This window comes from Mytilus edulis, chromosome 6, assembly GCF_963676685.1.
Source record: "Mytilus edulis chromosome 6, xbMytEdul2.2, whole genome shotgun sequence".
NCBI lineage: Eukaryota > Metazoa > Mollusca > Bivalvia > Mytilida > Mytilidae > Mytilus > Mytilus edulis.
The window spans coordinates 32,003,419-32,014,864 of record NC_092349.1 but is presented as its reverse complement, the minus strand read 5'-3'; the positions used below and the strand labels follow the sequence as shown (position 1 = coordinate 32,014,864).

General features: G+C 31.5%; 1 protein-coding gene across 2 annotated transcripts; it reads right to left on the bottom strand.

Moving 5' to 3' along the window:
- Positions 1-218: 218 nt before the first annotated feature.
- Positions 219-10,095, bottom strand: LOC139527521 (mediator of RNA polymerase II transcription subunit 19-like). Of its 2 annotated transcripts, XR_011665371.1 has the most exons (7): positions 9,386-9,633; positions 6,844-7,000; positions 6,174-6,273; positions 4,485-4,584; positions 3,396-3,521; positions 1,765-1,996; positions 219-1,312 (listed from the first exon to the last, which is right to left on the bottom strand). XR_011665371.1 is itself a non-coding variant. In XM_071323027.1 (6 exons), exons 1-6 carry the CDS (start codon positions 9,588-9,590, stop codon positions 1,983-1,985), a joined length of 702 nt encoding a protein of 233 aa, XP_071179128.1. In that variant the 5' UTR covers positions 9,591-10,095; the 3' UTR covers positions 219-1,982. The 2 variants fall into 2 exon arrangements, 1 of the variants encoding a protein (XP_071179128.1); XM_071323027.1 differs by having other exon boundaries at positions 219-1,996; positions 9,386-10,095.
- Positions 10,096-11,446: the final 1,351 nt, after the last annotated feature.

Sequence of the window (11,446 nt, the reverse complement as noted above, 5' to 3'; positions counted from 1 at the left end):
TTCCCTATTTGATGTTGAGATTTGAACAACTGTAAACCCCTATTGTCTACATTGCAAAGCAAAAATGAAACTTCAAAGAAAATTGTTACTCTTCCATGATTCTGTTACTTCTACACCATTTGTTGTTGTTTAACTCACTAATACTATCACTCTAGCCAAGTTAAGGAAATAATATCCTTTAACATGATATATGCTTTATGGCCTCATAAATAACTGTATTTTGTTTTATTTTTTTTATTCATGTAGTTTATTTAATCTTTTATGTACAAAAAATACACAGCACTTTTTACAAAACAATAATAACAATCAAAATACTACATAGACTCTTCATATACTTTTATCATAAATACAGGTTCAAATATACCAATAACACCTTAATCATAGCGGTTGGTTTTTTTTCGTGTGATGGGCTTTTGTCATGAAATTTTCAAGTTTGCTTAGGTTTGAAGTACATATATCCAATATCTAAGTACATTTTGTATGTTCAATATTTAAAAATTTGACAACTTTTTTAATCCTTTTTAGACCAACAGTATTTTCAAGCTGTTAAATATTTTTTTATTTATTGATCATTTCTGTTATTTTTTTTTTATTTTTATTAATATGTTTTAATATGTTTTATCAGTATAAAACATTTTTTCTATAATAAGTTTTAAATATTTTCTTTAAAATTGATCAGAAAAAAATGCAATTAATGAAAATGGTGATCATGAATTTATATAAAATGATGTATACTTAGCATTTAGATTAAAGCATGATCCAGTGTTGATGAAAGAAATCATACAAATTTAACACACAAAACAAAACAACAGGGAAAGTTAGGGAACCATGTTAATTTGAATATCAGGATATATTCATAATGGATAAAAGGTAGATTACAACTCTCCTTTTCTATCTGCAACTTAAGGGAGCCTTCCCTACCTTATACATGTTAAATGATTGATAGAACTATCTAAAACTCACAGAAAAGACCACTATCTTTTCCATAATTATAGTCAACAACAAAAACAATAAATTAATCGCACAATCAATGACTTTCTTTGCATTCTGTAGGAAACCAAGCCAGTGAATAAGTAAGATAAAAATTTGTATAAATACATATCTTGATTCATTATTTTAATATCATTTGCTGTTAAAATATGGATTCCAACAGGATGCAAAATATAATACCTAACGTCATATAAATGTGTCATTGTAATATAACATTTACTGTGAATGAATCTAGAATTTGCAGTTCAAATTTTGAATTACTTCCCTTTGGTCAAGTATTTGGTTTTGTAAAAAAGAAACCTGGAGTAGAAATTTAAATCATCTACTTAACCCCACAAACTTAACTTAAACATAGACCTATAGATGCTGAAATGCTATTGGAATATACCAAAAGTAAGTAATTATAAGAAAATTGGATTTTGTCAACCCACTGTGTCTGCCACCTTGGCATGATTATATGAAACCAAGCAAAGATGATGACATGGCTTACCAATTTCCAGTTTCAAAATGAATGTCTGATTGGAAATAATATACAGAGAAAAAAATGATTTCTCCTACTGTGCTGCTTAAAAAAGTATGTGCCACCACAGAAGATAAAATTTTACCAATATTTGTTTTTTAAAAAATCTGTCACATTACACAATTCGAGTAATATGAATCAAAATACAAAAACAACACTTTTAGCTTCAATATTTCCGATATATTTTAAGATACTGGTAAATCTGATGATTTAACATTGAAAGTGCTATGAACAAAAAACAACAAGTTTTGCGCCTTAAAAGTCAATATCATTAGCAAATCCTTTTCAGTTGTATGGAATGAACAATATACATGATCTGACCTAGGACCTGAAACATGACCAAAGGCCTAGGTCTACCAATAACAAATGGTATGTATGATAAATATTACATCAATGACTGTCATTTAGTGTCCATGACGTCAATAGCTGCCTTTTGAATGATAGAACACCATAATTCTCACCACCATTTACTTCAAGACTGGGAGTCTGTAATAAATTAAAAAACACATTATAAATTAATAGGTGTACTGTAGTGAGTCAGTTATAATGAAAGGTAAGAATAAAAAAAACATTCTGAATGACACCTACATCAGGGGTAAAGACAATAATAAATTCTCTTACTGTAAATAACAGTGAGTCTGTACAAATTTAAATGATATAGATAAAATTACATATATACTCAACCCAAGATCACACATTCAGGTAAATAAGCTAGGATTCTTCTTAAAACAGTCTAAAGGATTGAGGACAAGGTACTCTTTAAAATATTCACGTTTATTATGTATATCAATGATCTTGTTTATCATTTTTATTTTGTTATGTTTTAAATAAAGATTAGGTTATATATAATGAACAATTCAGAAAGGGTTAATCCTAGCCAATTTTATTACTAAGCCTGCATCTGTTGCTGTCGATAAAAAGTATCAGTTATCTTGGTGTAATCAGGGGTGTACAGAATTTTAATACCTGATTACACTAATGCACTAAGATAACATATTTACTTCTTACTAACAATTCTTTACTAATTCTTAAACCAGGATGTAAAATTGAAAAATGGTTATAAAAAATTCTAGTATAACATTTTTTTAATATTTATTTTGCTGTGCATTGTCAAATATGTTTTTTTCTTTATTTTGGGGAAATTTGCAAGGTTTTTTTCATTATTTTTGCAAATTTTGTTTATCCCTGGGTGAACAAGGGTGGGTGTCATTAACATGATAAAACTATTTGCCAATTTTCAAATCAATATCTCCAATCATGACGGGGGGAAAAAAAGCAGTAGAAAACTGATTATTAAAGTGAAACTTTGCATAAAATCATTAAACAAAAACAAAATGATATATAACTTGTCATGATAAAACAATTCACCAAATATCAAATTATTGTCTTCAAGCATGCCAGACTGATGGACAGACAGACAGACACACAGAGTGCAAACCTAAAATCTCCTTTAACTTCATTGGTAGGGTAATAATAAAGAGAAACGAAATTCTTGCCAATGAGACATTTAATTATTATTGCAAAGTTAGCCTTAAAAGATGTTCTTGTATTTATTAAAAGATAAAGTTTCAGTAACATGAGTAAATTTGTTTAAATCATTCAAAAATAGATATTAAAATGTGAAATTTATTACATTTCACATTTTCCAAAGAATTTTAAGCAATGGTTATTTCCCTTTGAACTGTTAACTAGATTTATTTACCAGAAACTTGTTTTAAAGATATTGATCAAATAAACCAAAGTTGCTACTAGAACAGACAGATTTAAAGATGAAATCATACTTTGCAATAGTCCATTAACCTGTCAAATAATTGTAAAACCAGAGTCAAAAGTCATTTGTATCAAAAAGGCCATATTATTTAATATGAAAATTCCAGATAAATACCATCATCTTTATCTTTCATTCTTTTTTTCTTCTTCTTGTCTTTCTTTTTCTTTTTATCTTTCTTCTGTTCAGCATCTTGTTTGGCTTTCTTCTTCACTTTATCATCCTTACTTTCCACAGAATTATCTGAAAAATATCAAAATAAATATGGTACTGTCTACAAAAGAGCTGCAAAGCAGATAGTTTATTTTGTTACGTAAGTACTGGAAAAAGAGTGACAAATATTTTCAAGCTTAATCATATTAAACAATTTGTTTCATCAAAAAAGAAGTTAGCTTTGTGAAAGATCAAAAAGGTTGCACAGGTTACACATTTTTCACAAAAAACATTTAAATCTAAAGGCGACTATTAATTTTTGGAACAAATTTAGTTAGATTCCGTTGGCCTATAGACATAATTCTTACAGAACCAAACACAATTTTACAAGACTGGGCTGCCAGGCCTGTGGTTTAGTGTGATGACTGATAATAATTTCATATTTTAGTTACAATAACAATTTTTAAATGTCTTTTGTTTTGTCATATAGCTCTCCAATTGTTATAATTCGGGTTTGCATGTTCCAGGAATATGCTAATGAAAGTAAACCTGAGCTATTCAGACACATGAAATTTATGAAGTGTTATTTTCATTTTACAAACTCAATGATGTCAAACTTTCAAAAAACATACACGACATAAGTTCTACATATCCTGAAATAACATACAAAATGATTTTGTGAAATAATGGAGGAATGAACTTGTGAAAAAACAAAATAACTACAAAATATATAGCAATTGCCTTTAAGAGTGAATTCTTTGTACATATTAAACTACATGTACTAGTTTTCCTGTTTGAATAGTTTTACCATTTTTAGGGCCCTTTATAGATTGCTGTTCAGTGTGAGCTAAGACTCTGTGTTGAAGACTGTACTTTGAACTACAGTGGTTTACTTTTACAAATTATGACTTGGATGGAGAGTTGTCTCATTGGCACTCATACCCCATCTTCTAATTATATTTAGTTATATATGATAAGGAAATGGAGTTGATCATGTTAATTGTAAATGATGCAATAATCCAGCAGAGTAAACAGATAAAAAACTGTTCAAACCTTGTGAATCTTGTAAAGCTCCTGATCTTTCTTCCTTCCTCTTCTTTGGTTTATGTTTCTTTTTAGGCATCTGACTCATAAATCTGTACTGTTCTGGAATCTACAATAACAAGAATAACAAACAACATATAAAACAAAAACCGTCGAAACATTAAATTAATGTCGGATTGAGAAAAAGCAATTGCAAGTCTAGTAATACTAGCATCATGTGATCAATATTTTTTAATATAATTACAATAAAACACTAATAGTATGTATACGGAGTCTTCTGAATAAGATTGTTTGCTATAGAAATTCAGATTGATGTTGGAATACGTGTATGTTAGGTGTCACTTTAATACAAATTGTAAAGTTAGTAATGTTTTTTATGCTGTCTGACAAAATGACAAACTGTAGAAAATAATGGAATTCTTAAATTTATGATATAGTTAGGACTAATGACTGTATAAAAACAAGCAAACAACATTGTAATTGATATATACAATGAATATAAAATTCCAAATTCTAATTTGATGTGCTTCTTATACTTTATGAATAAACCCATGCTCTAAATCCAATAAAATCAGTTTGCAAATGTGTACATTGACTACTGCAGAATGATTTTTATCAAATTAGCATGCATTTAATATTTCATTATAAACTTAAAACACTTCCAAACTCTTAAATGATGCACATGATACTAATTCACTTATTATGACTGTTATGTGTTACAACTCGAAATTGACATTTTTGACCTAGATACAACAACCGTTCATGCTGGCTGTTAAAAACTCATACCTCTGACAAATCACATTGCCAGTCGTTTGCCTGTTTAGGAACAAAAAAGGGAGGATCATGGGAGAGCCTACACAAACACCATACACTTTTACAGATAGGACATAGAAATTACATTAATTGTCCTAATCAGATATCAGATATCCTTGTCAAGTAGTTCCCGAGATAAATATGAAGAAAATATTCATGGGACACACGGACAAAGGTAAAACAGTATATCCCCTTTTTTCAAAGCAGGGGTATAATAATAAAATGCCTACCCATGTTAAAATAAGCATAGAGCATGGCATGAAAGAACTCTATCTGAGGTATAAATTGTTGTTTGATGTGAGCCAAGGCTCCGTTTTGAAGCCAGTACATTGACCTATAATGGTTTACTTTTATAAATTGTAATTTGGATGGAGAGTTGTCTCATTGGCACTCGCACCACATCTTCCTATATCTATTGGATGAAGAGTTGTCTCATTGGCACTCATACCACATCTTCTTATATCTATTGGATGGAGAGTTGTCTCATTGGCACTCATACCACATCTTCTTATATCTATTGGATGAAGAGTTGTCTCATTGGCACTCATACCACATCTTCCTATATCTTTTGGATGGAGAGTTGTCTCATTGGCACTCATACCACATCTTCCTATATCTTTTGGATGGAGAGTTGTCTCATTGGCACTCATACCACATCTTCCTATATCTATCGGATGAAGAGTTGTCTCATTGGCACTCATACCACATCTTCCTATATCTTTTGGATGGAGAGTTGTCTCATTGGCACTCATACCACATCTTCTTATATCTATTGGATGAAGAGAGTTGTCTCATTGGCACTCATACCACATCTTCCTATATCTATTGGATAGAGAGTTGTCTCGTTGGCACTCATACCACATCTTCCTATATCTTTGTACTTACAGGTCCTGGATGAAGTCTGAATCCTGATAGAGCACCACCAGACAGAGGCTGTAAATCTTTATTAGCTTTAGGGGGATTCTCTGCTACTGATCTTAGAGAGCTAAAATGAAAGATATCTATTCATTTGTTTTAGGAACTATAATTTATGAACAAATAGAATACTGTATTACCTTTTCAACTCTTGTATTTTAAATTTCTATGAATGACTGTCATGCATTATGTGATGTCTAACAAATGAGCTACATTGTACCTAACTGTTTTTGCTAAAAGCCTCAGTGGTAAATTGTACAAATTTACTGACAGTACTGTTCCGTATATCAGCTAAAACTTTACATGTTGATGTTCAGTGGTTGTTGTCTTTTTATGTGGTTCATAGGTGTTTCTCGTTTCTCCTTTCTTATATATATTAGACCGTTTGTTTTCCTGTTTGAATGGTTTTACACTACTAATTTTTGGGGCCCTTTATTGTTTGCTGTCCGGTGTTAGCCTAGCTAGGCTCCATGTTGAAGTCTGTACCTTGACCTATAATGGTTTACTTTTATAAATTGTGACTTGGATGGAGAGTTGTCTCATTGGTGCTCATACCACATCTTCCTATATAGTAAAACATGTGATATCTGAAACTTGAGCTAACTCTTAATGTTAAATGTCTTAATGGTACTGTACAAACCTACTATCCTGTATGCCTGGTGAATCTATATACCCTGGAAGGTGTGGCAGGAAGGAACTTAATTCTTCTTTTCCTTCCTTCTTACAGAACCTACTGTAGGCATGCTCTAACCCATAATGAATCATAAGATTATTACTGCCAGTCATTTCTGATGCCTCTGGAATAAAAAATTAAAGTGAACTCGGTTTAAAAAAACTTAAATATTGATAGGGACACCAGGAGAAATTTAAGTATGTGTGCCATACCTCATTTGATAATTGAATTAGATATATATAGCTCTTGCATATGAACAATGATGAATAACAAATTAGGTTATAATTAGATACATTGTATCACATGTTAATCGTATAAGGTACATTGTAGAAGATCCTAGTTACCAAAAATCAACATTGATTGGTTGCAGGGCTCACGCTACCAGGCGACTTGGGCGAAGAAGTCGCCTTCCCGACCGTCACTTCGCTTTCCCCGACCCCCAAAAGCGAAAACAAGTCGCCCTGTTCTTGACGACAGTCGCTTTCAGTCGCTTCCGTCATTGGACATTTTCAATTTTTACCAAGTTGATGAAACATCAATTTTTTACTGATAATTAAAGAAATTCAGACATAAACGATTCATTATCTTTAGAAAAGAGGTTGAAGCATTGTCTTCGCAATTTTGAGCAGGTTATTTGATAAAAATACAACTTTTTATCACTTCGTGCATTTCCGCAAGTCCCGCAACTTGTTGCTCGAAAACGTACATCAACCTAAATTTCGGCGGCAAAATAAGTTTGTTACTTCATTTAAACGTGATAAAAGTTGCATCCAGTAAATGTTTAATCCATTTATTGCATTAAAACCGTCATGTTCCTTTCCAAATAACTTGTCAAACATCGTTTATTTTTGTAAATTTTCTTGCATTCGTCCGCCATTGACCGATTTCTAAACTACGGATCTGAACCGGACCAGCTATGACCCAAATCCGTACTTTTACAATAATTACTACGGATGCACGGATTGAACAGCTGACAGAAGAATATTGATCCCAAAGGGGAAAATTACGTATTCCACACGCATAAGAGACTTTTGGTTACATCTAATTGATTGGTGTATATAATTCCCTATATTTTTTATGGATTGTTTCAAACTATTGATTAAAGTTGCTTAACTCTAGAGACTATTCTACTAATATCAATATATTATGGCCCAGCTTAATAACTTTTATATTTTTTTATGAGAAACACTGAATTTCATACACAAGATAATTTTTAATTAAATTGTAATTGATATATTATAATTTCTTTACATTTTTTAAAATAATTTTTTTTTAGTGCTAGATATTTAGTTGGTTAGTTTCTCACAAGAACATTAGTAAAACTTAAACAACTTTTATTTCAAATGTTACTTTAATTGTAATTTTTTACTCATATGAATTGAACAACATAAAAAGAACATTATCTACATATGGCCCTTTATACTATTGTAAAATCCAAACATTGTAGCGCACCGCGCGAATGAGCACTTCTCTTTCAAATCTCACCACTTCTCCCTATCAGTTTCAAAAAGAGAAGTCACTTCTCCCTATAATTCTGAAGTAGTGTGAGCCCTGGGTTGAAATATTTAAATGTCAATTGCAAACTTGCATTGAATGAAAGTAGATCTAGAATGTATTGAATGTTGAAAAAAAATAGATTATCTGGACTCAGAAAGGTCGTTGGTCCTAGCAAGCTAGCAAGGCACAAGAAAATGTAGAAAAAAACGTTTATATATAAGTGTACATGTATACAGGTAAGAATGTCTGACAAGTACAAAATGAGCGCAGACAAATTGTCCTGTTTTGAAAGAGCACTGTGAAAAAATTATCTAATGGTATTTATTATAAGGAACAGAATAAGGTAGCAAAATGAGGTACTGATTTGTCTAGGTCCCAAAATGTCTCCTGCCTTGTCAGACTGTCTATCAATCATGTCAACTAAATATGTCTCCTAGGTGCCAAACTGTCTATTAAACTTGAAGCTGAATCTTTGAGGTGTCAAGCACTATTGATTCGATCAGTAAGACTGGTTTCCGAGAATGTTATACCTTTTACCTTTTAAAACTACCTTACAAAGAACCAGTTAAAAATTATCTATTGCAAGTAAACATATTGAAGAAAACGGTTTTGCATTTGAATAAACAGAATACAGAAACATGTCAAATTAATAATTGTTTTCTTTTTTTTGTTTATAATTACCATGATTACTTTGTTCATCAAAGTTGAGGTAAATTTATTTTCTGCAGAATAATTGAACTTGTCCCAACGGACAATCTTGATACAGCTTTTACTTATCCGACCTTTTTTCCCTCTGGTACCGGACAATCGTTATTGTCGAGGCCTGTTGAAAGACTATTCCATTACGTTTGTTTGGGTTTTTGTTTGGGCATTTGATGTACAAATGATGTAAACAGGATAAGACAATGTAAGAGGGTCATAATTATTTGGACTTACAAACACGACAATGTCAGGACAGTAAATACTTCTCCTAAATTATACAGGACAATTGTTTCAGGTAAGAATGTCTTACCATTGCTATGTGTGTTGTGTGTTCCAGTTCCCGTGTCTTTGACGAGATAAAATGGACCTGAATGTATTACTGAAGGAACTCTCCCTAAGCTTATTGTTGTCTTCAGAGTTCCAGTCGAATCTCCTCGGGGGTATGCAGGTGATCTTGACCCCCGGGGACTGGATTTAGGGGACACTTGCTCTGGTCTTCGAATTGCCTCATTCATTGTCCACCATGTTTGATCTGTTCAATGCAATCTCGATTTTGATTGGTCAGAAAAACTGTGTCTAATTCAGGTGATTAACGGAGACGCACATGTCATCAAATATACGGAAAATATAATTAACACAGACTTTTATTAAAAAAATTAGATTAGACATCAAGCAAAGGCTTTAGGCCCTCTCCATAAAACAAGTACAATGTTTAACATTAAAAAAAATCACATACACATACATTATGATTAACGTTACACATTTTTTTCTTCTTCAAATACCACCTGTAGCTGACTGGAAGGATACTTCAAATAGCTAGACAGTCACAGTAACTCAGGACAAATATCAATATGCTGTGTGTATATATAAAATCTCAGCGATTAATTTATAAATCATTTCTATATAGAAGAGAAGAATCATTCATCATAGTGCAACCTGAATAAACAAATAAATAAATACGTGTGTAAAAATACAAAATACAAATCAGCCAGCCACTTACGTGTTTGTATAGTAAGACTCACTATAACTTCCTTGAGCCAGTCAAATAGGCTTATGATGCACATTATATATATTTGCATCATAAACCTATTTGGCTGGCTTTAGAGGGGACCGCGGGGGGAATTTGGGTTGATTATATAGGGAATCACTGAAGCATGACCGGACTGCGGGTCCCCTCTTAAGTAGTCATGCAGTGGGCCCCCACTTATGAAAATTTCTGGAGCCGCCACTGCATATATTAAATGTTAGATAACGTCATCATGGTCGTGTGATGCATGTTTTGATATCGTTTGAATTTTGAGATATTTATTGATATATATATGCTCTTATTTGTTACTGATAAAATCATATATAATTTTTACATTTTGGATTAAAGAATTTCGATTGATTTAATTTGATTACTAAACATCATATTACACATATTTTACAGAAAAATAATATAAAACACTTTATCATATTAAATTGTTTTGACAATAATCGTCTATTTTTATATATCTATAGTATTTGTTTATTAAAATCTATTATATCTATAAGTTAACACATGATGACATTGGTAAAATCTCTTTGTTCTTACTGTGCTATAATCTGGATAATGCACAGCAAAGGTGTGCATTGTAAACTAACTCAGACATACTTGTACGTAGTTTCAAAATAGGAAACAAATAAAGGTTCCTCATTTCTTTTCTTTTTTTTATATCCGTCAGCTGGGACATAAAATATTCCATCATATTTTATATACACGTGACAGCGTAAATCTTATATCTGTGTTTTAAAGTCAGAAAGATTGTTAATGTTTGGTAATTTCTGCCAAAAAAGATGTATCTAAGAATATTCGAATAACAGAAATCTGATTTGGATTAGTTTTAGACTAAATGGAATTTAGAACGTCTTTTTAAATATCTATTCCTATAAAGTGACTATTTTTGGGTCAAATTTAATGAGGATCATATTTAAGTTTGTTGTTTCAAATTATTATTTAAACGGGGGATTAGCTGGAGATCAATCCGTCTTCATTTAGATGGACGTGTCTTACAAATTAATATAGTAGATAAAAAGAAATTTGTGGGAATGGGGTAGTAAAAGTTTGGATAGAGAAACGTATTTTCTATTTTTTGAACATTTCAAATTTAGGTAATATAGAATCTTCCTCATTTCGTCTTTCTCTAAGCATATCATTGAGGGAAAGAAATTCAAAAGCAATTAATCCAAACTCAATTACCCTTTCAGTAATGATTTTTTTTTTTTTTTTATCTTTGGACAGTTATTTCAAATGGTTTGATAGTACAGTGCACTTGGCGGTTTCAGAATTTTTCATAAGTGGGACTCACTGACTGCCAAAGAGGGGGTCGCTCCAGTCATGCTCAGGGATTCC

Coding starts and splice junctions, on each gene's coding strand:
- LOC139527521 (XM_071323027.1), bottom strand. CDS start 9,590: ATGAATGAGGCAATTCGAAGACCAGAGCAAGTGTCCCCTAAATCCAGT. Junction 6,274..6,843: donor CCAGGCATACAGGATAGTAG/GTTTGTACAGTA, acceptor CTTTCATTTTAG/CTCTCTAAGATCAGTAGCAG. Junction 3,522..4,484: donor AGCTTTACAAGATTCACAAG/GTTTGAACAGTT, acceptor GATATTTTTCAG/ATAATTCTGTGGAAAGTAAG.